Source organism: Hippopotamus amphibius, chromosome 2 (genome assembly GCF_030028045.1).
Source record: "Hippopotamus amphibius kiboko isolate mHipAmp2 chromosome 2, mHipAmp2.hap2, whole genome shotgun sequence".
Lineage (NCBI taxonomy): Eukaryota > Metazoa > Chordata > Mammalia > Artiodactyla > Hippopotamidae > Hippopotamus > Hippopotamus amphibius.
In genome coordinates, this window is record NC_080187.1 from 14,832,041 (window position 1) to 14,856,754 (window position 24,714).

The 24,714-nt window shown below is 38.6% G+C and overlaps 2 protein-coding genes across 2 annotated transcripts; one reads left to right on the top strand and one right to left on the bottom strand.

The window, feature by feature from the left end:
* Positions 1-10: 10 nt before the first annotated feature.
* Positions 11-18,083, top strand: PSMD5 (proteasome 26S subunit, non-ATPase 5). The gene is made up of 10 exons (XM_057724495.1): positions 11-232; positions 5,454-5,598; positions 6,610-6,723; positions 7,156-7,284; positions 8,671-8,780; positions 11,148-11,290; positions 12,046-12,237; positions 13,929-14,038; positions 14,388-14,528; positions 17,495-18,083. The coding sequence occupies exons 1-10, from the start codon at positions 60-62 to the stop codon at positions 17,750-17,752; spliced, it is 1,515 nt and encodes a 504-aa protein (XP_057580478.1). The 5' UTR covers positions 11-59; the 3' UTR covers positions 17,753-18,083.
* Positions 18,084-20,549: 2,466 nt separating this feature from the next.
* On the bottom strand, positions 20,550-21,539 carry B3GALT9 (beta-1,3-galactosyltransferase 9). Its single transcript, XM_057720107.1, has one exon. It carries the CDS (start codon positions 21,522-21,524, stop codon positions 20,550-20,552), a length of 975 nt encoding a protein of 324 aa, XP_057576090.1. The 5' UTR covers positions 21,525-21,539.
* Positions 21,540-24,714: the final 3,175 nt, after the last annotated feature.

Here is a 24,714-nt window from a genome sequence, read left to right on the forward strand (position 1 = left end):
CGGGGGCGGGGCGGGCTGACTGGCGGGCTGACTGGCGAGCCCCGGCGGGAGGGGGCATCATGGCGGCCCAGGCGCTGGCGCTGCTGAGGGACGTGTCTCGGCTGGAATCGCCGCTGGAGGAGCTGCGCGCTCTGCAGTCGGTGCTGCAGTCGGTGCCCCTCAGCGAGCTCCGCGAGCTGGCGGCGGAACTGCGCCTCGGCCCGCTTTTCTCTCTGCTCGACGAGAACCACCGGTGAGAGGACCCTGCAGGTTGAGCGGGGGAGAGTGACGCCCCCACGTCTGGAGACGGGGACGCGGGGGAGACGGGGGAGGTTTTCCCCAGCCGCAGTGAAGGTTGGATGTAGCTGAAATTTCAGAGAGGGAAGCATCCTGGGCTGAGAGGCGAGAGACGGGGTTCAAGCCCAGGCTCTGAGGGGTGTCCCTGGCCGTCGCCTGGCCTCACTGCTTTCATCCTTGGAAGAGGAGGAGGAAAGCAAGGTTGCGCACCTACGGGTAGGACTCCACGATCACGTATCCAAAGTCTTGACTTTTCCCCACCTCTTAAGAAGGGGGCCTATGCTGGCAATTCGGCAGGATCCATCGATATTTTGAATTCACGTTATCTTTGAGCCAGTAATTCCTGTTATAGACATTTAACGCGCAGGTATACTCACACACAAAATGTACTGTGTATACAGGAATATTCATAACAAAAGGAGACAGCAGAAAACAAACAAAAAACTAGGAACAACCTGAATATCTATTAAAAAGGGATTCTTAAATTATGACACATGACTGTGTAGTGCTGTGCAGCTATTAGAAAAACTGAGGTAGATCTGTGTATGTGGACATAGATTTCTAATGTATATTGCTGAGTGAGAAAAAGAAAATTGTAGGAGTTTGTAATCCTGTTATGTGTAATTTTTAAAAGGCATTACACCCCCCCCCCCCCGCTCAGACCCCCCCCCCACACACCCACTTGAACACATGCCAGTGTAGCTTTAGGAATATCTGAAAGATACATCAGAAACTATTAATATAATAGCAGGACTTAGAATGGTAGGATGGCAACTTTTCCTTTTCACTTTATGTGCATCTATAGTATTTGATTTAAAAACACTTTGATCATCTGATAAAAGACTTAGAAAATGTTTGCGATGCAGAAATTTAAAAGTAACCTTTCCTCTGGAAAAGATGATGAATCACTGAGTCAACACTGGATGATTTCAGAGGGCTTTCTTGGCTCTGACCTTATAAGAATCCTCCCTTTTTCATATGTGTTCTCCCTTCATTAATTCTGTTAACATTATTCAGGTCTGCCTATGAAATCTCTCTTATTTGTCCGTTTTAATTCAGGCCCTCGTTTTCTCCCTCTCGATAGGTCTGTTGCATTAGTCTGACTTCTCATTACTTCTGAGTTTGCTTTTCTAGTGGGTCCTTCCATGTTGCAACCACAGTGAACTTCTCAGGTCATTTGGCTCCCATATTTTCCTTGGTTTCCCACCACCTCCAGTGTAAAATCATGACTTGTTAGTCTGGCATTTGGACCCTTATAGTATATTTCCATCCTATTTTTCCAGCCTCATCTTTTTTTTCCACTCCACACATATTTCATCTGCTCCAGCTACATTGTGGCACTACTTAACCTTCCCTTGAGCATGACTTGGCACTTTCCTAACTTTGTTCATGCCAGTCCTTCTAACTGAAATGCCTTCCCCTCTCTCCAAATCTGTCTATCTTTTAAGGGCCAGGTGAAGTGCCACCCCCTCCAAAAAGTCTCTCTTGGTCACTCCAGTTGCAAGTGTCTGGCCTCAGATCTCCTGAAGGACGTTATCATTACTTCTGTTAATGATTCTTGACACTGTTGCCTTGTTATAATTCCATATGTGTTTCTTTCTAGTTTGTAAATTCTTTGAAGGCAGATGAATTCATCTCTGCATCCCTCCTAGGGTACAGCACAGAATACAATGTATGCCAAATAAAAGATTAAACTCATAAATTTTAGAGAGCACAGCTAGTCCAACAACTTTGTTACAGAAAAGAGACTTTCGGTGATCACACCATAAGTTAACACCAGAGATGCAATGGGAACTGAAATGGAGGGGAGTTTGAAGAATAAGATCTGTGGGGGAGGTGGTTTGTTGAATGAAGGAGCAATGCTCTAGGAAACAATGGAAATTTAAAGACAGGGTAATTCAGAACTTAATACATTGTAGATACCAATTGCAATTTGTGGAAAGAATTCTTCTCTGGATAGTGGATTGGCAGTTTCTAGATACATTGCTGTTTTCCTGCACTATGTATTGGTTTGAGATCTCTTCTGAGAGATGAAAACCTAGAATCTTCACTGGAGTTTTTGTGAAAGTAAGTCCTAAGATTACTATTTTACAATGTAGAAGACAAACAAGACTGATTGTACATTATTAATTCTTTGGCTTCTTGGTACTGAAGGGCCACATGTGACCCGAAATCTGTGCAATATACAGTTTAACCTACCATTGCTTTAAAAAAAAAAAAAAAAAAAAAAAAGCTTTATTGAGATATAATTTACCTAAAATAAACTGCACATAAAAAATATACAGTTTGACAAGTTTTGACATGTATATACTCACGAAACCATCACCACAATCACGGTAGCAAAGATGTCTCTCACCCCTAGAAGCTTCCTTGTGCCTCTTAGTGAATCACTCTGCCTTAGCCAGGCAACCGCTGTTTTGCTTTATAGCCTATAGATAAGTTTGCCTTTTTTTAAGAGTTTCATATAAGTGGTGTCATACAGCATGTACTCTTTGGTTTGGTTTCTTTCACTTGGCATAATTATTTAAAAATTTATCCATGTGGTGTGAGTGAATACTTCGTTCCTTTTTATTTCTGAGCTCTAGTCCATTGTATGATGAACCACAATTTGTCTATGAACCACCTGTTGATGGACGCTTGAGTTGTCTGCGTTTGGGTATATTACAGTAACACTGCTATGAACATTTGTGCACAAGTCTTTACATAGACACGTTTTTTCTTTTCTCTTTGAGTAAATACATAGAAGTGGAATGGCTGGATCATATGGTAGGTGTATGTTTAACTTTAAAGAAACTGCCAAACTGTTTTCCAAAGTGATTGTATCATTTTACATTCCTACCAGCAATGTATGAGAGTGGATTATAAGCTTAAATATAAAACCTAAAACTATAAAACTTCTAGAAGAAAACATAGGAAAAAAATTTTGTGACCTGGGCTTAAAGATTTCTTTGAAGTGACACCAAAAGAATGATCCGTAGAAGAACAAATCCGTAAATTGGGCCTCATCCAAATGAAACATTCTGCTCTTCAAAGGTGACTGTTAAGAGAATGAAAAGACAAGTCACAAATGGAGAAAAGTCTTTGCAAAGAATATATCTGATAAAGGACTTATATTCAGAATATATAAAGAACTCTCAAAACTCAATAAGAAGAACCAAGTTTTTAAATGGGCAGAATACTTAAACAAGAATATGTGTGGATAGCAAATAACCAAATGAAGAGATACTCAACATCATTAGGGAAATGTAAATTAAAATCACATTGAGATTCTACTACACACCTACTAGAATAGCTAAAACAAACAAAAACATTGAAGCAACCCAAGTGTCCATCAGTGGATGAATGGATAAACAAAATATGGTTTACACACACACAGAATGGAATATTATTCAGCCTTAAAAAGGAAGGGAATTCTGACACATGCTACAATGTGGATGAACTTTGAAGACATATTAAGTGAAATAAACCAGATACAAAATGGTAAATATTGTATGATTCCATTTGTATGAGGTACTTAGAGTAGTCAAATTCATAGATGCAGAAAGTGGGATGGTGGTTGCTAGGGGCTGAGGGGAGAGGAAAATGAGTTAGTGTTTAATGAATACAGAGTTTCAGTTGGGGAAGCTGAAAACAGTCTGGAGATGAATGGTGGTGATGGTTGCACAACAGTGTGACTGTATTTAATGCCACAGGACTATACATTGAAAAATGGTTAAAATGGTGAATTTTATGGCATATACAATTACATTTCTTTTGAAAAAGAAAAGAAACCTATACCCATTAGCAATCACTCCCCATTCCCCTTCTCATCCTTCCCTCAGCCCCTAACAATCAGGAATCTGGTTATCTCTATGGATTTGTCTGTTCCAGACGTTTCATGTAAGTGAAATCATCCCATCAAAAGGAAGCCTTTTATGTCTGACTTTTTTTCACTTAGCATAATATTTTCAAGGTTCATCCATATTGTAGCATGTATCAGTACTTCAGTCCTCTTTCATGGTTGAATAATATTCCATTGTGTAGCTCTACCACATATATGTGTTCATTAATTTATGGACATTTGGGTTTTTTCCACTACTATGAACATGGGTGTACAAATTTTTGTGTGGACATATCTTGGGTATAAAAACATTCTTAATTACTCCATTAGGCTTGATTGTGCAAAGTGCCATCGCTAAGTTAAAAGATGTATTCGTTTGCTGTGTGTTGCTATGTACTGGTTAATAAGCTTTTAGAAACGCGCGAACTTAACTGTGTACTCCTTTTGGTAGTATATGAGTGCCCATTTATTTGTACTGCCTATTAAGAGACAAGGAAGTTACTCATGAAACACTTCTGTATCAACATCTGGTAGTCATCAAGGTCTGCTTAATTTGCATCCTTAATAGCTCTTGAATCTTGTCCCTCTTCTCCATTCCCACCGCTGCTTCCCTGTTTTGCTCCTTCATCACCTTTCACCATCAACTACCTTCTAACTGAAAATTCTTTCTCTAAAACTGAGGCAGAGTGATTTCTGTAAGTCAGATCTCATTGTGTTCCTTCTCTGCTTTAAAACCACTTCATGGCTTTCCATTGCCTTCTGGGAAAAGGCAGGACATAAAAGACCTATCAGAATCCAGCTTCTGTGCATCTTTTCTGTTTCGTTTCTTGTCATTCACCCTTCTCCCCACTTCTCTCCCACCCCGTCATACCAAGTGACTTGTGGTTCCTTGAACGCATAACACTGTCTCATTCCTCTGTGTCTTTCATGTGCTACTACCCCCTCTACGTGGAACACCTCTCTTCTCTTAGATAACTCCCATGTTTTCTTAAAGTTTAACTCAGATGTTACCGTACGGGAGGCCTTCCCTGAACCCTGTGTTCTTTTCTGAGCTCCCTCAGCTTCTAGCCCTAACCTATAGTATTTATCTACCTGGGTAATGGTTGCCTTTCTATTTTTCTGTGTCTTCCATTAAACTGAGCTCCTTGAGATTAGAGAATATATCTTATATATATAGCTCCAACACAGGCATGGCACAGAATAGGTAGTTAGTAAATTTGAATAAATTAGTAGAAGCTGGTGTTTCAAAGGGAAATCTGTGTGGAGGAGAGCCTCATTAAGCTAGGTGTCCAATACTAGGTTGCTGCTTCCTACCTGGTAGGACATGAATTGATGAGATCTATGGTGTCTCCTTTAGGGAACAGACTACTTTGTGTGTATCCATCCTGGAGAGATTGCTGCAAGCTTTGGAGCCAGTTCATGTGGCCCGGAACCTCAGGGTTGACCTGCAGAGGGGACTGACTCACCCCAATGATTCGGTAAAAATCCTCACTCTGTCCCAGGTATGAAATTTTACTAGCACATAATAAGGGAATCAACATTTAGTGACCACCTGCCCTGGGCCAGGCTCTATGCTGGGTGCCAGAGACAGAGAGGTGAAGAAAACACATGTTCTCTCTGTAGGGAGTATCGAGTCTATTCTAGTGTGCGTAGCTTGCTATAACCAGGGGATACAAGCTAAAGTAAGAAGTTCCACTAAATACATCTGAGTCAGTTATGCATCAATTACTGAGTTCCTTTTATCAGGCATTGTACTATATATGCTGTTAGAGCTACCAAGATGAAGCTTGTTTCTTTCCTCCAGGGAGCCCCTAGTCTAGAGAGAAAGATTGCCATGGTAAGTCTTACTATAGTGGCATGAGCAAAGTACTGTTAAATAAAGGTCACTATACCAACAAATTAAGACAGTAACTCTTACCACCCTGGTAATCAAAAAAGCTACTATTTGGATGAAGAGCTGCTGCCAAGAATTATCTTGAAGGGTTAGAAGCTGAGCAGTTAGTTATCCAGTAGATGTTCAACTACTGTTTTTTCTTTTCTCCTCTGAAGTATTTGTTCAAGGAAAGGGGAAAGTATCAAGATTTATCCATTAACCATTTATGTGCAAACTCTGGGAGGTGCTTTACCTATTTAGTCTCATTTAATCTTTATTACTATCTTGCAGTTAAATATTGTATTCCCATTTTACAGACTAGAAATTAGCTCAAAGAATTTATTTAATTTGCTCAAGATTAACAACCAGAAGTTGATAGAACTAGGATTTGTATTGTTTTCACTCACTGAGATGTCTCAAGTCGTAACTCACCTGTTTTATTTTTTCTTTCCTTTCAAAGATGTCACTATACTGTCTGTGTGTTTGGCTTTAATGAATTTGGGTCATTTGGAATTTTTAATGACTCATAGCTATAGTCAGTAACTCCTAAAATAACTGCACACTAAGGAAATTTGACCATCATGTGTTTCCATGTTGCCCTACCTTGGAGGCATATTTCTGATTGTTTTTTTCCTTTCAGGTTGGAAGAATTGTTGAAAATTCTGATGCTGTCACTGAGATTCTAAATAATGCTGACTTACTAAAACAAATTGTTTATTGTATTGGTGGAGAGAATCTTTCTGTAGCTAAAGCGGTGAGTCAGCTACAACCATCAGCCTAAACATGCAGAGACATTAATGTCCTAAAAGACAGAGAAAGGCCTTCTGGATTGGGAGGTGAAGGTTTAGAATGAATGATTTGTGTAGTTGAATTTGCAACGTTATGTCGATGGTATCAAATAAATAAGTGGTGTCAAAAAAAACTAGTAAACTCCTCTTATTTTCTAGAATACACGTATCTAAATTATCCATCACAGAGCTTACACTGGGTTGCTTGATAAGGAGCTTTTTCTGTTTTCTGTTGGGAATACTATGTATCTTTTCCAGTTATAAGTAATTATAGCTAAAATGTAGTGAATGCTCCTCGGGTAAAGTGCATTCCATACACTAATTTTCACATCAGTCTTATGAACTAGAAAATGCAATTCTATATTTTTATGACTTGAGATATTTTCTTTCCTTATAAGGCCATTAAATCCCTGTCAAGAATATCACTGACCCAGGCTGGACTGGAGGCTTTATTTGAAAGTAATCTGCTGGATGATTTGAAAAATGTGATGAAAACAAATGACATTGTTCGATACAGGGTGTATGAGGTAAGACTAAAAGCATATTTTCTGGTACCTATAATTCAGAATGCAGTAAGGCTTACATCAGAAGGCAAGATGGCTCATTTAATATGTATTTATTGAGTATATATGAGTCTATGTTAAGCCCTATACCAGGTGCTTGGGATGTAGGGATGAACTCCCAGCCTAGTGCGTGAGACAGTCATAAAAAATATTCACATTGCACTCTAAGTACTATAATAGAAGAGATACCACTGAAATTAGACTTTGAAAAAATTAGTTGTAGTAGTAGTAAGAAGACTTATACGAGCAGTATGCTAAATCGTCTCATATATATTCTCTTCAATTCTCAAAGTAAACCCAATACTTCATTATCATTAATCTCCCTATTGATGGAGTCATTGATCCAAGGCTGTACAGTTAATAGACTGTATATTCAAAATGGAACCCTCTACAGTCTAATTTCTTCTTCAGAACAATGTCTTTTCATATCTTAATGTTATGCAATCTTGATTTTCCTTCTTCTGTTGCTGTTTCTTCTTGGTTCCCTGTCTCCTTAGCCTCTATTGAACTTCTAATTGTTGGAGTTTGTGAAGGCAGGCTAAGCCCCCTCATGCTCATGTTCAGACCAAACTCCTGATCTCCATCCACCCCGTGCCCTTAATGAAAAACAGCAACAAACTGGCCCCATCTCACAGTGCACATGGCTGGCTGTTGGACCTCCAGCTTATTCTCTGTGAGGCCCTGTCTTCCCTGCTGCGTATCCATTCAGTCATCACATTGTGTCAGTTTACTGAAGCTCATGCATTTCTCTGCTTTGATATAGCCACCACCACCCTAGTCTAAGCTACCAGTATCTCTCACCTGGACTACTGTATTTGCATCCAAATTGGTCTGCTCTCGTTTTTGTCACCACTAGTCTGTCATCACATATAGTCAGAATGATCTTTTAAAAATCAAAATCTGATTCTGTCCTTCTTCTGCTTAAAATCTTTGGTGTCCTAGATCTCTCAGTAAGCCCTGGGAACATACTTGTTGAATGAGTAAGTGAACGGCTGACTGATAGAATGCATGCATGAGGGAATGAAGGGATGAAGGAATGATTTTTTACAATCTGTTTGTTGTTGCTGATAGGGGCTTTAATCCTGATTGGTGGTTTCTTTAAAAAGCAGATGTGCCCAGGTATAATGGGGTGTTCCTTTGCCAGAGTAATTTCTTGTGTGTTCAGTGAAGTTTTCCTACTTGTGGAGACAAATAATGAATTTTTAAAAATTCGATTATATCAAGTATATAGCTTATACTAGTATATAATTGTATATAATATACTGCCTAGTCCTGCATTTAACTTAAAATGCCATTTAACAAGTTTGAGGGTATTTTGACCTTTCTGCTTTTTCTGTTCTTTTCTTTCAGCTAATTGTGGAGATTTCTTCTGTGTCACTAGAATCTTTAAACTACTGTACCACCAGTGGATTGGTAACCCAGCTCCTCCGAGAACTTACTGGTGAGGATGTGCTGGTCAGGTATGTTAAAGCAAAATATCCTCTTGGAGGGCCAGGGGACAACCTCCAGACTTAGTGTGATCACCCCAAGTGAAGCCCATGCTCAGGTTGCAGTCTCATGACCGATGTTTGTCCCGAAAAAGGGGCCTTTAGAAAATTGCTCAACTTACATGGTGACAACATACTAGAACTTAGCAAAGCCCTGCATGACAACTCAGCTACTTTTGAATAACTGTGTTTCCTGTCCTTAGGCATGTGTGCACTTTCAAAGTTGCCATTGTAGGACTTCCCTGGTGGCGCAGTGGTTAAGAATCAGCAGGCCAATGCAGAGGACACAGGTTTGATCCTTGGTTGGGGAAGATCCCACATGCCTCGGAGCAGCTAAGCCCGTGCGCCACAACTACTGAAGCCCACACGCCTAGAGCCTGTGCTCCACAACAAGAGAAGCCACCACAATGAGAAGGCTGCACACCACAACGAAGAGTAGCCCCCCCTCACCCAACTAGAGAAAGCCTGCGTGCAGCAACAAAGACCCAATGCAGCCAATTAATTAATTAATTTTAAAAAAACTAATGAAACTAAAATACATTCACTTAAAAAAGTTTCCATGGCTTTAACTGTCATTTTGTATTACTTAACATGTTAACATGCACATTTTATGTTTATTGTATATCTTTATATATATAATATATATTTATATTAATACATACATGCATGTGTATATATGTGTGTGTATATATATATATGTTCTTTTTTGTTTTGTTTGTTTGTTTGTTTTGGCCATGCACTGCAGCTTATGGAATCTTAGTTCCCCAACCAGGGATTGAACCCGGGCAGTGAAAGTGCCAACTTAACCACTGGACCTCCAGGGAATTCCCAACATGCACGTTTTTTGATGTTGCTAGATAATAGCGTTACGGCATGATAGTAAAAGCATGGACATTTGAAAATGAGTGAGACTTGGACTTGCATGCATCTCTTAGTACTTAGTAGCTACTACTTAGTAGCTATTTGATCTTAGACAAATTACTGTAACCTTTCTGCACCTGAGTTTCCTCATCTCCTAAATGGAACAATGACAACTTTGTAAAGAAGATAATATGAGAATTAAGTGAATTGACCATAGAGACCAATATAATGGCCAATATAGGCTCCCAAAGAGATGTTAATTCCAGTCTCTTTACTCCCAGCCCCCTACTCTCTAAATCCCCCCTACTCCCTAAATGCCGTTTAATATCTGCCAAGTGTTTCCTTGGATACTCCACAATGTACGAACACATCCTCACTGTTAAACACTTGATTTACCTCAAATATTTTGCTGTTATAAGGGCACTATAGTTACCTTTGTGTACACAGGACTTTGTTTTCCTTATCATTTTGTCCTGTGTTCTTTATTTTTTTAATTTATTTTTATTTATTGTTTTAAATTTATTTTTGTTTATTGGCTACATTGGGTCTTTGTTGCTGAGCACAGGCTTTCTGTAGTTGTGGAGAGTGGGGGCAACTCTTTGTTGTGGGGTGCAGGCTTCTCATTTGTGGTGGCTTCTCTTGTTGCAGAGCATGGGCTCTAGGCACGTGGGCTTCAGTAGTTGCAGAGCATGGGCTCATTAGTTGTGGCTTGCGGGCACTAGAGCGCAGGCTCAGTAGTTGTGGCGCACGGGCTTAGTTGCTCTGAGGCATGTGGGATCTTCCTGTTCCAGGGCTCAAACCCATGTGCCTTGCATTGGCAGGCAGATTCTTAACCACTGAGCCACCAGGGAAGCCCTGTCCTGTGTTCTTTAAATGTGATTGAATTTGTTAAACTTACATGCATAAGTGGTCCTCAGTTATACTGTTTCAAAGCATTTGAGTTACATTGTTTCAAAGCCTTCCTAATAAGGAAATTATTTTGTTAAATTTCTTTAACTTAGTATCAGACTTTGTGACATAGGAAAAAACCTTGCAAATAGTCAGTTAAAATACCTTAGGATCAACTATAAAAATACTTTTTTGGTTAATTGAGGAAATTTGGTCATGGTTAGGCTTTAGATGATACCAAAGAATTATTTTTTAAATATGTGGTAAAGGTATTATAATTTTGTGAGAAAATATTCATGTTTGACATTTCAAAATAAAACAAAGGTTTAAAAACTCTTTGAGGAGGTAGTTGTGTTATAATGGAAACAATAGTGGGCCTCAAGTCAGAAGGTCATGATTTAAGTCTTAACTGCTTTGTAAAAACAATGTGATTCTGGACAAGTTACAATTTTCTCATCCTTGTGCCCTCACCTGAAAAGTAGAGCCAGGGTCATTGACTTTTCACATTTGGTGAGAAGAATTAAATAAAATAACCTATATGAAAGCAGTTTATAAACTATGCTAATCATATGCAAAATCTTGGCATTTCAGAGCCACCTGTATAGAAATGGTGACATCACTGGCATATACTCATCATGGACGACAGTACCTTGCTCAGGAAGGAGTAATTGACCAGATTTCTAATATAATTGTTGGGGCAGATTCAGACCCTTTCTCTAGCTTCTATTTGCCAGGTAAGAAATACTGACACTGGTGGAAATGACAGTGTATGCTTTGTTTTTGAGTTCTCTCTGACAGGGGAGGCCAGGGATTGTTTTCTTTAGAGCTGATTCCCTTGAGATGATGCCCAGAGCCCTGTAATGAAGTGGAATCTATTACTGTAGGAGCCATGCACTGTTGATTCTGATTTTCTGGCAATATTGCTATTTAGAGCACTAGGATGTTTCCCTTGAACTTCAGCCAAAAGAATCATAATAAAACTACTAGTAATGACATTTACAGTATATTTCACAGATTTATCAAATTTTGAGTTGGAATCTTTAATATAGAATTATTCTAGCCATTCTGTTCTAGGACATGGTTGGTTACTTTTTCTTAAGAACTTCTAGAAATTGGAGATTAATTTTAGATAGCTTTGCTTATGTCGTTGATGAACATCTCTGTTTAAAAATTTCTTCCTGATAATGACTCCAAACCTGCCTTCCTATAATTCGTATCCACTGGTCCTCGTTCTTTGTTCTCCCTCTTGCATATGACAGTGCTTCAGTATTCGGACCCAGCTCCGTTGACACCCTGGGAGTTCTGTTCCTCAGGACCACATATCACAGGTCCTTCAGTATCTCTTTATGGTCTGTCTGATTTCCAGACAACACAGTACCATAACCTTTCTCCTCTTCCTGAAGTTTATCACTGTCCCATGAAAACCTACGGCCCACAATTTATGCTATCATCTTTTTCTATTAAAATATATTCTTGTAAATATCTTTAGGATTTGTAAAATTTTTTGGAAACCTGGCTATCATGGATAGTCCTCAACAGATCTGTGAGCGTTATCCTGTCTTTGTGGAAAAAGTATTTGAAATGACGGAAAGTCAGGACCCCACCATGATTGGTGTAGCAGTGGACACGATTGGAATTCTGGGATCCAATGTTGAAGGAAAACAAGTTTTACAGAAAACAGGTTGGTATGACTTGTTTTGGCTTTCCTTAACGATATCTTTTTTTTTTTTTTTGACAAGAATTCATTGTATAAGTTCATTTGCTGCTACATTAACTGCATTGTAGAAACTGCTTCTACCAATGACAGTCTTTTTACCATGACCTCGGACTAATCCCTAAAAAGTTTCACAGTTATTACTGAATTTTTTTTTTTTCAACTTGGCTGGACCAAATACTCTTTCCCCTCTACATCTTTCTTAAATAGTATTCATGGTACAAAGGTCTGGAGTCAGAAAGACCTGGATTCATGTCCCAGTTCTAACACTGACTTAGCTTTTTGAGCTTCACTTACTCACTTCACTACTCTAGGCCTCACTTTCCTCATATATAAAAAGAGTGTAACAACTACTTCTCAGGGTTGTTGTGAATATTGAGTGAAAATACATTTGTTTTATATTTATATGTCAAGGAAGGAAAACAAAAATATGTTACAAGATTTTATGTTGAGTGATACTTTCATGACATATCCATGAGTATCTTGCAAGTGCTATGAATTTTACACAGAAAAATGTATAGCACTGTTAGAACCCTTGTGAAATATATGTTGAAAACTATATATGCTGTTGTGTATCACAGCTAGTATCTGTGCTATATGTACTTTTCTCACGGCTTGTACCCATGATATATAATCCTTTTACAATCATGCGAAAAGGATACTATTGTCATTCTCATTTTACAGATAAGGTAGCTGACACTCAGAGAAGTTAAGAAAATTTTCTAAGATCATTCAGACTGTGGGGCAGCTGCTACTCAAATCCAGGTCCTTTGATTCCAGATCTGCACACTTTAACTTGTATATGCTGTATGGCATATGAATGTGTTTTAGGCCTGTCACTTGGTCACTGACTACATGTTTATTTTTATATTGGTTTAGGTTGGTAGCAGTCATAGTATATAAAAGCATACTTTTAAAAATCTCATTGTTCACTTGACCCCATTAGAATGGCTATTATTTTCTTAAAAAACAGAAAATAAAAGTGTTAACGGGATGTGAGAAATTGGAACCCTTATGCATACCTGGTGGGAATGTAAAATGGTACAGCTGCTGTGGAAACATTATGGTGATTCCTCAAAAAAATTAAACGTAGAATTACCATATGATCCAGCAATTCCACTCCTAGGTATATTCCCAAAAGAATTGAAAGCAGGGAATTAAATAGATAATTTGTACCTCTGTGTTCATTAACAACATTATTCACAATAACCAAAAAGGTTCATTGATGAATGAATGGATAAACAAAGTGTGGTATATACATTCAAAGGTATATTATTCATTCTTAAAAAGGAATGTAATTCTGACACTTGCTACAGCTTGGGAGGACCTTGAAATGCTAAGTGAAATAAGCCAAACACAGAAAGACAAGTGTTGTCTGATTCCACTTATACATGGTACCTAGAATAGTCAAATTCACAGAGACAGAAAGTAGAATAGTTGTTACCAGGGGATTGGGCCGGGGCAGGGGGTGGAGAAGAGTTGTTTAATGAGTACAGAGTTTCAGTTTGAGATGATGAAAAAGTTCTGGAGATGGATGGTGGTGATGGTTGCACAACAGTGTGAATGTACTGAGCTGTATGCTTAAAAATGGTTAAGATGATAAATTTTATATTATGTATATTTTACCACAATAAAAAATATCTTGTTATTCTTCAAAGGAACTCGCTTTGAACGCTTGCTCGTGAGAATAGGATATCAAGCAAAGAATGCCTCAACAGAGCTCAAAATTAGGTGTTTGGATGCAATTTCATCTCTTTTTTATTTACCAGTAAGTAGATTGGGAAATTAATGAAGGACAGTGGGATATTTGGGGGAGAATAAATCTGGATAATACTAATTAACTTACTATAAATGTCAGCCTTATAAATAAATGCCATCTTTCACACACTTAATAAAGTGGAATCATAGAGTATTAGAACTGGAGAGGACCCTAGAGATTGCTTAATCAACCGCATTAAAAAAAAGAAACAGAACAAAACTGAGGAGTCTGGGCTGAGTTTGGGGAAGAGTGCTCCAGACTTGGCAGAGATCATACAGCTAGTTAATGATAGGGTATGATCAGAACCCAGGTTTCCTGACTTCCTAATGTCTTGCGGTTTTCCTTTTCTGTTCTATAGCCTGAGCAGCAGACTGATGACCTCCTGAGGATGACAGAATCCTGGTTTTCTTCTTTATCTCGGGACCCGATGGAGCTCTTCCGTGGCATCAGTAATCAACCCTTCCCTGAACTACATTGTGCTGCCTTAAAAGTGTTCACGGTAGGCATCCTCTTCTTTTCCAAGGGCCCTTCTGGGACTCTGCCAGTTCAACACATGAGTACTTACAATGAGCCAGTCCCTCTGCCGTGCCCTGGGGATACACAAGTGCATAGTAAGTTTCTGCCCTCTACTATTAGTGTACACTAATGAGGAAACAAATGTGTAAAAAGGTTGTTTCAGTAAAAGGTATTAGGTGCTGTGGCAAATGTTTGAGGGTGCTATGAGATCACAGAACTAATTCCACATTCCTTATCTGCCATCAGACAAGCCCTTACTGCTTTAGCCCTGGTCTTCCTGAGCCTTATTTCCCGCCATTCCCGTCTGGCACTGGATGCTCTAGTGATACCAGACTGCTTGCTGCGTATCTCTGGACTCTCATATACTCTCTACATTCCGCACTCTTCCCTGACTTTGCCTGTTAACCTCTTATTTATTCAAGGATCAGCTCAGGTATCTCTTCAGCAAGCTTTGCCCAAACCCACAAGGTTGAGTTAAGCAGTGCTAGCTTCCCTACTTTGCATTTATTCATTTTTTCAGCAGATACCTGTTGAGTTTCTTTTCTTTGCTAGGTTCTGGGGATATAATGGTGAACAAAATATACAAAGACCTTCCTTTCATGTAGCTCATTGTCTATTGAGGGACCCAGGCAGTAAATATAATTATGTAATTAATTGTATAATTATAGTTGTGGTAAGGATTATACCTCTGTGTTCTGTTTATTACACTTTGTTGAAAATGTTTGTTGACCTATTCATCAGAGTTTATTGAAAATAGGAACCATATCTGATTTAACTTTGTAGCTTCAGCACTTACTATGGTTCCTTGGGCTCATGGGAATGTAGTCATCACTTTAGTAATCTTAACAATGGAATGTCAAGCAGCATGCTTGGCCTAGAGAGGCAGGGAACAAGGAGAGTGGGGTCACAAGAGAGGGAGGGCTTCCTGCAGGATGTGATACATGATCTGGGTCTTGAAGGATACAGTATACCTATCAACTTCAAGAACATTGTTTTTAGACTGTTTCACCCTTGTCAGTAGTCACTGTGATGGTCATTTTGGCTCAGGAACTGGTATTCTCTTTATTACTTTATTTTTTTCCCACTCTTCTACCTTACACTCCTCTTAGCCGTAGTTGTAGGGATAGTTTTTGATTTACTGGTTGGGACAGCTGTTTTTATTTCAACCCACCCATCCTCAGCTATTGTTAGGTAGGCTGATGTTTCTCGAATTGTAACGTCTTGTTAAAATGTAGATTCTCCCTCAGTGGGTCTGGGATAGAGCCCGGGATCCTGAATTTCTAACAAGTTCCCAGGTGATGGTGATGGTCTGCAGAACACATTTTGAGAGGAAGAGAGAGGCTGTAAACTTGATTGTTCCTTGTTCTTCATTAAAATATAGTAGTGAGGTTTTAAAAACACTTTTTATAAAAGTTGCTTATTCATTATTTTTAAATTTGGGTAAGATTGAGTAGAAATTTTTTAAGGCACATAGAGTCACACCTGTTTGGTGTATTTCCTTTTAGTATTAGTATTAGCATTTATCTGTTTATTGGTAAAATAGTTCAAACATACAGTCATACCTTGCTACCTCTTCCCAATCCAGTCCCTCTTCCTCCCTCTCTGAATGTAATCACTGTCATGAATTCATGGTTTATAAACACACGCGTGAATTTATGCTTTTACTACCAATGCATATACCCTTAAATTACAGTATTTTAATTATTCTTAAACTTTGAAAATGGTATCATACTGTTCATATCATTCGCAATTTGCTTTTTCTCTTTAACATTATGTTTTCAAGATTTATCTATACTAAAAGAGGCAATTAGAAAGTCATAAGTATTTCATTGTATAGCCACAGTGTGTCATTCTCCAGTAAATGAAGATTTAGATAGCATCTATTACAAATGATGCCACAATGAACATTCTTGAAAAAGATCGTCTTATGCACATGTATGAGAGTTTCTTTGGGGTAGTCTTTTCTTCTGTAGTCTTTGTTTTGGTTTTTCCACTGTTGTAATTATGCCATGTGTATAATTTGGATCTATCTTTTTCATATAATATATTTACCTATACTTTATAAACATTATTCTTAATGTTTATTTAATTTATTATTGCTATATAACATAATTTAGTAAGCCATCTTCCCACTATTAGGCATTTATAGTGTACCTTTCACACTGTGATAAGCATCTTTGTGTATAGATTTTTTATTTTTATTTTTTTTAAAGTTTTATTGAGATATAATTGACATACAATAAACTGCATATAAAGTGTACAATTTGATTTTTTTTCTTATTAGTCATCTATTTTATACATATTAATGTATATATGGCAATCCCAATTTCCCAGTTCACCCCCCTCCCCATCTCCCTGCTTTCCCCACTTGGTGTCCATGTTTGTTCTCTACATCTGTCTCTATTTCTGCCTTGCAAACTGATTAGTCTGTACCATTTTTCTAGATTCCACATATATGCATTAATATACGATATTTGTTTTTCTCTTTCTGACTAACTTCACACTCTGTATGACAGTCTCTAAGTCCATCTATGTCTCTACAAATGTCCCAATTTCATTCCTTTTTATGGCTAATATTCCACTGTATATATGTACTGCGTCTTTATCCATTCATCTATTGATGGACATTTAGGTTGCTTCCATGACCTGGCTATTGTAAACAGTGCTGCAGGGAACATTGGGGTGCATGTGTCTTTTTGAATTATGGTTTTCTCTGGATATATAACCAGTAGTGGGATTTCTGGGTCATGTGGTAATTCTGTTTGTACAGAATTTTTAAATATTTTGATAATTTTCTTAAGTTAGAGTTTCGGGGGGAATTTACTTAGATAAAATGTAACATTTAAGCTCAGGTTGCCAAATTTCTTTCTAAGGTTTGTGCCATCCCATTAACAAACTTAACTTCTTTAAGGCTCAGAGGAATTGTATTCTTTTCCCCTTCCATTTCAGGCCATTGCAAACCAACCCTGGGCTCAGAAACTTATGTTTAACAGTCCAGGTTTTGTAGAATATGTGATGGACCGGTCTGTAGAGCATGACAAAGCTTCAAAGGATGCCAAATATGAACTGGTGAAAGCACTTGCCAATTCCAAGACAATTGCAGAAATCTTTGGGAACCCAAATTATTTGAGGCTCAGAACTTACCTGAGCGAAGGTCCATATTATGTGAAACCTATTTCCATAACAGCAGTGGAAGGAGCGGAATGATTTCTTCTAGAGTCTAGACCATTTACTGACCAGAATTTCTCCTGAGACATTTGATTCCATCTGTATTTTACAAAACAGAGACTTCCCTCCCACCAGAATTATCATGGAGTGTCTAATGTAATTTTATCACCAACATTTGTGTTTCTACGTTGAAATTCAGTGTAAAGCCAGGAAAGCAGGCAAACTTGATCATAATTGAACCAGATGTTTCTTAGATTCCTTTGACTGCCTTAATCTTTGCAAGAAGATGGAAGTTTTGTTCTCCTCCCAGAAAATTTTCATGGACTTACTATCTTATTTTAAAATCCACTTTAACTAAAATGGAACCAAATTGTTTCTGAATTCTCTTCATCCCCTCTCCCCCCCCCCCCTTTTTTTGGTCTTTTTTCCCCTTCTGTTTCCACTTTCAAAGTCTTGGATATAAATATTCTTTGAAAAACAAGTAATATGCAGTCTTAAAATTGTGTTCCTTATACTAAGAATAAACACTTTTAATAAGATCTCTTTTGCTTTTTTGTTACTATTATTCCTTTGAAAAATAGATAATAAATATTTTAAAAATGTTTCTAGTGTTCCTTTGTGCTTTTTTTTTTTTTTTTTTTTTTTTGCTGTTTATATCAGTGCATTTTACTCTGTTGTGGTTTTGGGTGGGGAGGAGTGATAACATGCTAAACCAGAAAGGTCCTCAAACTGTCATTTTATTTATTGGTGGATCATTATTGTTAAGAGCTTTGCTTTTAATTTTTGAAATTGATCATGTCAATATTGAGTGGATCAGAGGGAGGGAAACTGACTCCTAATAACCAGAGTCAGAATGGAGGGGTCACTATGCCTAAACTGGTTAACAAAGGATGTACTTGCTTTTCATTGACAAAAAGTGTTCCCACCTGTTTTCCAGTGCTCTGCTCTCTAAATAGCAAAGTGAACACCAATCCAGAAGTTTCCACATGAGTATGTGATCAGAGTGTGATAGCAGCTCAGAATGTAGAGAGAGGTTTCTTTCAAGCCATGGTGACATTGATAAACCAGCCCTGCTCTGTTACAAAATGATTCTCAAGTGACTGGAATTTTCTTGTCTCCAGATTAGTCATCTCTCTTCCACCATCTCTGGTATCCCTGAGTCCCCTTTTTCCATGTTTCCATACTGACCATTTTCTTACTGCCAATACCACTACATTTCTGTTTTTGTTGTTGTTGTTGTTTTTTAATAAGTTGCCCATAGCATCATTGGGTCTTTTTTTTTCTTTTTTTTTTAAATAAATTTATTTATTTATTGGCTGCATTGGGTCTTCGTTGCTGCACATGGGCTTCCTCTAGTTGCAGCGAGTGGGGGCTACTCTTTGTTGCGGTGCACAGGCTTCTCATTACCATGGCTTTTCTTGTTGCAGAGCATGGGCTCTAGGCACGTGGGCTTCAGTAGTTGTGGCATGCAGGCTCAATAGTTGTGGCTCACGGGCTCTAGAGCACAGGCTCAGTGGTTGTGGCACACAGGCTTAGTTGCTCCGGGGCATGTGATATCTTCCCAGACCAGGGATCGAACCGTGTCTCCTGCATTGGCAGGTGGATCCTTAACCACTGCTCCACCAGGGAAGTCCCATTTCTGTTATGTTAAGCCACCTAGTTGGTTGTACTCTGTTAGGCATCTCCGGGAAACTAATAGAGTGTATACATAACATGAAATATGTATTTGTTGCATCCCATTTGTAAAACACTGCCTAATTAGGACTTGAGAGTTGTTTCACAAAAAGTTAGGGCTCCAAGTCTGTACACTAGTGAGATGAAGCTAATATATACTAGAGAGCTAAAGCTTTTAAGTGTAATTCCACCACCAGATTACTAAAATGGTTCCTGCTTACAGACAAGATAAACATTTTGTTAAATTCCTTATTTAGTGTTTTCCTTTAATTCTGAACATTCTCAAAAATCAGTCACTACTACTATTACTGAGTCATGAAAGTTCCATAGAATGTGATTTTTTAGAAAACTATTAATTGTAAAGAGAAACAAGACTTTTGGTTATAGTTCAATTTAATGTTCTCTCTTCTAGATGAAAGATTTTATTTTGAAAAGAATCATGCTAGACCAACTTAAATTTCTTAAAATGAGATCTCAATTCAATGTAGTACATCAGAGCACTAAGAGCACTTTGCAACTTGTTGAGTACAATGAAAGATTCAGAGAAACTACATAAAACATAAGGAAGGAGGGACCCTTTCTCTAACAAGGTAGGAGGTAATTTTAAAAGAACACACTTTTAAGAAATATACAATGGAATATTACTCAGCTATAAAAAGGGATGAGATGGAGCTATATGTCATGAGGTGGATAGAACTACAATCTGTCATACAGAGTGAAGGAAGTCAGAAAGAGAAGGACAAATATTGTATGCTAACTCACATATACGGAATCTAAAAATGGTACTGATGTACTCAGTGACAAGAACAAGGATGCAGATACAGAGAATGGACTGGAGAACTCGAGGTATGGGAGGGGACGGGGGGTGAAGGGGAAACTGAGACGAAGCGAGAGAGTAGCACAGACATATATATACTACCAACTGTAAAATAGTCAGTGGGAAGTTGTTGTATAACAAAGGGAGTCCAACTTGGGGATGGAAGATGCCTTAGAGGACTGGGGCGGGGAGGGTGGGGGGGACTCGAGGGGTGGGGAGTCAAGGAAGGGAGGGAATACGGGGATATGTGTATAAGAACAGATGATTGAACTTGGTGTACCCCCAAAAAAATAATAAATAAATAAAATTTAAAAAAATTAAAAAAAAAAAAAAGAAAAAGAAATCCTAATCACCATAATACACGACATTACTTTTTACGGTACCCATGTGAAAACGTTTAAAGCTGTCAAGGTATGTTAGAATTTTGCAGGAAATGAGCCTGTAGTAGGTTTCAAATAGTGTACATTCTTTCCCACTGTTAATTTCCTTCCATGCCAGGGGCATTTCAGCATCTGTTGTTTCTGAGGATGTGAAAATGAACTTATAGCAACATCTGTTGTATCTGATGTGCCTTTTCCCAGAAAACCTGGAACTGTGGATGGGTATAAGGCCAATGGCCTTAGCACAAATTCCTACAAACACATCAGCAGGCACCATAATGGGTACTTCTTTGAAAACTACATACATCATCCGAGCCACATCTTGGGGCATAACAAAGGCCTCACCACTGCAGTAATCTGGGTAGTACTTTTCTGGGTACTCACTGAAAGAGACAAATTCTTGGCTCTTAGAGTCTCTGTTGGGTGTATCCTGGTGGATAACTCTTCCTACATAGATATCGTCAAGGTGTTCTTTCAGATTGAGAAGATAGTCTACCAAGCTTGGTAGATTCACAAACATCTCTTCATCAGCCTTGAGAATGAACAAGGCGTTAGGGCAGAAAGTCACAGCCCACTGCATCATGGTGATAATCTTCAGAGTTTGGTTCTCAGCACTGTCCAAGAAGATTCCTTCAATTATATCATTATTCTTTTGCGACTCTTCATCTATCTCTTGCTGAGTAGCTACCAAAACAGGCATTCCCAAAGCAAACAGTGTGAGAATGGGGTGCCCTCGGACACTGGTCACGTTACCCCAGGTTTTCCTGATGAGGTCCCTCCTTGTTCCATTTCCTGGGCTACTGAAGATAAGAGAGAGCAAAAATATGCTCTTCCCTTTACACACCTCTGACTGGCTCAGGATATAATATTTGGAAAGATTACTTCTTAGGGGCTCCATGTTCAATTTTCTTGCCTTGTCCTTAATTTCAAGAACTTTCATATCTACATAAGGCAAAGCATGCAGAAAATATTCTTCCACAAAATCAGCCCCAAAGAGCAAGGCATGAAATAGAATAACATTAAACAGAATGAAACACCACTGGTGAGTCCGAAGTCTGCAGAATGTCACCTAAACGAAAGAACACACGTTCATTCAAGCTTCATCTCCATTTCTGTTTTTGTCCCCACTGAAGGCTATATGTACCTCTGACAGCACTTAGCGCTACACTGTTTTAAGTGTTTATTATTATTTATTTCTGTTATCTGTCTCTTCCATTAGATTATGGCCCCCTGGACAGCAGGCATCATGCCTCTCTCTTTTCCAGTACTAAGTCCAGTGTTTGGCACAAAGTGGAAACTGAATAAATGTTAGTTGGTTGTTTTCTTGCTTATTTGGAGGAAAGCCCCATTACTATATACAAAGGAGCTGTATTAGACACTGGGGAAGCAAAGAGGAATCAGACATAGACACATGGATATAAAGTAACAAGTGCCATCATTGTGCTAAAAGCCTACAGGAAAATATATGATGTTCTTTCTGGAACTGAAGCACTTGGATCAGTTTCTTCTCTAACTATAAAGGTCAGGGCTATTTTTCAATGGAGTGGTAGCTTTTGTTGGCTACTGCACAATGGCTACTATCAAATATTTACATTCTTGTAGTATGACTTTTCAGTTTAATACTGTATGCTGACATTGTTTTGACAATGTCCCCTAATCCATCTGACGTGTCTATCAATATGGGCAGATTCCTGCTATCTGCATAGCACCTCTTCAGAGATCTAGGATGTACCTGTGCCAAGCTTACTCCACCTCATCAAAGGATATGGAAACTTTCCATCTGGAACAGCATATACAATATAGTATTGCAATATAACAGAGCCAGGGGACATTAGAGGAATTAAATCTCTATTCATCGGCGCTTCAATCAACAAAGACTCCCATAATGACACAACTCTCATTGAGCACTTGCTGGGGGCCAGGCCCTGTGCTAAGCACTTTACAAGCCTTAACTCATTCAGCCCTGGTAATATCCCTTTCAGGTAGGTTATCTTCAAAGTTAAGCTGAGCATCCAAGAGGTTTAGGAATTTGCTCAGGATCACTCAGTGAGTAAGAGGGTGAGGTAGGGCCATTAACTCAAATCTGTCAGATTTCAAAGCTCACTCTTAACTACTAGAGAATGCTGACTTCCATCTTTGCTTTCCCGTATCTATTGAATAGGAAAAAACAACAAAGCAAAACAAACTCTCGCAATTATAATCTGAAATCCTTTCCATTTTCTCAGTTCTGATGATTTACACACAGAAACTTCAGCCTACTCAAAGCTTATTTTAACAGATATAAAATGCTTCAAAGATTATAAGAAACTTACCTGCATGTTGTCTATGAACAATTTCAGGGCTTTGGGAAATGTATCTCAGGATCACTCAGTCTAACAGCAATTGAAGTACAGTACCTCGTGCCTGAGACTATAAGGATAAGGTTTCTTGTCAATCAACCTGAGCTTTTGTCCCAGAATACCTGCTGGCTCCATAGAAGATCGGGTGCTGATCAAATGCTTCCAATCTTGTATACCTCTTGAAACTGACCCCTTGTCTTTATGATGAATTCCTGGTGTGTGGGAGTTGAAAGAATGGTTAGTTCACCTATATCATCTCTCCACAGCGCCATGACAGAAGAAGTGCATCTCAAGAAACTAAACATGCACATGCAGCAAATGTGTTCAACATCAAGGGATACTTGTCATCCCTAGCGGGTGCATTTTTTTTTCCTACTGAAAGAAATTTATGGTGTGGTTTAGTGTATGTCTCATCAGGAAGGATTTTGAATTCCTAGTACAGGCCATAGAAGAATGTTCCTAAATCAATTATACGTCATCCATCTACCTTTCCCAGGCAACTTTATCTCAAAATGGAAAACAACCTGTAGTCCCTTTTAGGCTGGTTGGGAGAAACCAAGCATTTGATGTTTGCAATTTTCCTATTGTGTGTATGTGTAAGAATTACTCCAAATACCATTTGACCAGCAAGTTTAATTAAAAAAAAAAAAAGAGAGAGAGAGAGAAAGAAAAAAGAAGGAAAGAACATCTAGCACATTTTTATGTTCCTGTCACATAAGCAGTTGTACTGAACATTCTGCTCCTATGCCAGGCTATATTTCATGTTTTTCTTTTGCATGTTGATCTTCCTACCTGCCATTTTGTAGTTATCTGGCTAGGAGTAATTCATTACGTTTTAAAGTTGGCTATGTTTTTTTTTTTTTTGGGTGGGATCTTCCTGGAGCTGAGATTGAACCCGTGACCTCTGCATTGCAGGCAGATTCTTAACCACTGCGCCACCTAGGAAGCCCCTTGGCTATGTTTTCTAAACAATCATTGTGCAATCTTGGAGATTTTTACAAAGTGGGAATATATATCCTTAAAAAAATTTCAAATGAGGGAATTTTTACATATACTAAATTGAATGATTACATAGGTCTTGTATTTAATTAAATACAAATTCTATTTTGCAATTTTCTTTTCATTTTTTAATGGGCCATAAATTTTGCTCCTGAATATCCTCTGGACTTAGACAATTTCGTTTCTTTGCCCATGAAAAGTTCAAACTATCGTCTCTGGGGCAGCTCCATCTGGAATTTCCAGTTTGATTCATCAAACTCCTATTGTACTGGGGTTGAGACCATTTGTTGCAAATAAATAAGGATGCCTGGTTTTCCTGATTACCTTATCACTGCCTTCTCTTTCATAAAGGTTATCCAAGCTGTGTATCCATGTCTTCCTAAATTTTCTTATGTTGTCATCAGTCACTTTATGGCTTAGAAGTTCACAGAGGCTTCCTGTTGCCTACCAAATCAAATCTGCTCTCTTGAGACCTGACTTTCTGGACTCCATACTTAGTTTCCAGCACAAAGAATCAACTTTTTATTTCCCATATTTCAAGTACCCTAAATGTGCTCTAACCACTACCCGGACATACGGCTGTCATATTGTTTATATAAATGTTATGTCTGTGCGTCGTTTGACTTTGGACACAAGTGTCTTCAATTCTCCCTCTCTCCTCTGTAAAGTGAAGTGCCACACTGTCGGTGCAAGATCAGATTGGATGACGGACATAAACGAGCGGACAAATTAGTAAATACAGCCCTTAAGTAAACTTTGCTCCAGGTGCCACAGAGCTAAGCGCTCCTGCGC

Excerpts from the sequence above, each read along its gene's own strand:
- PSMD5 (XM_057724495.1), top strand. The coding sequence starts at position 60 with ATGGCGGCCCAGGCGCTGGCGCTGCTGAGGGACGTGTCTCGGCTGGAA. Across the intron at positions 6,724-7,155 it reads ATCTTTCTGTAGCTAAAGCG|GCCATTAAATCCCTGTCAAG; the intron begins GTGAGTCAGCTA and ends TTTCCTTATAAG. Across the intron at positions 11,291-12,045 it reads CTCTAGCTTCTATTTGCCAG|GATTTGTAAAATTTTTTGGA; the intron begins GTAAGAAATACT and ends AAATATCTTTAG.
- B3GALT9 (XM_057720107.1), bottom strand. The coding sequence starts at position 21,524 with ATGAAAGTTCTTGAAATTAAGGACAAGGCAAGAAAATTGAACATGGAG.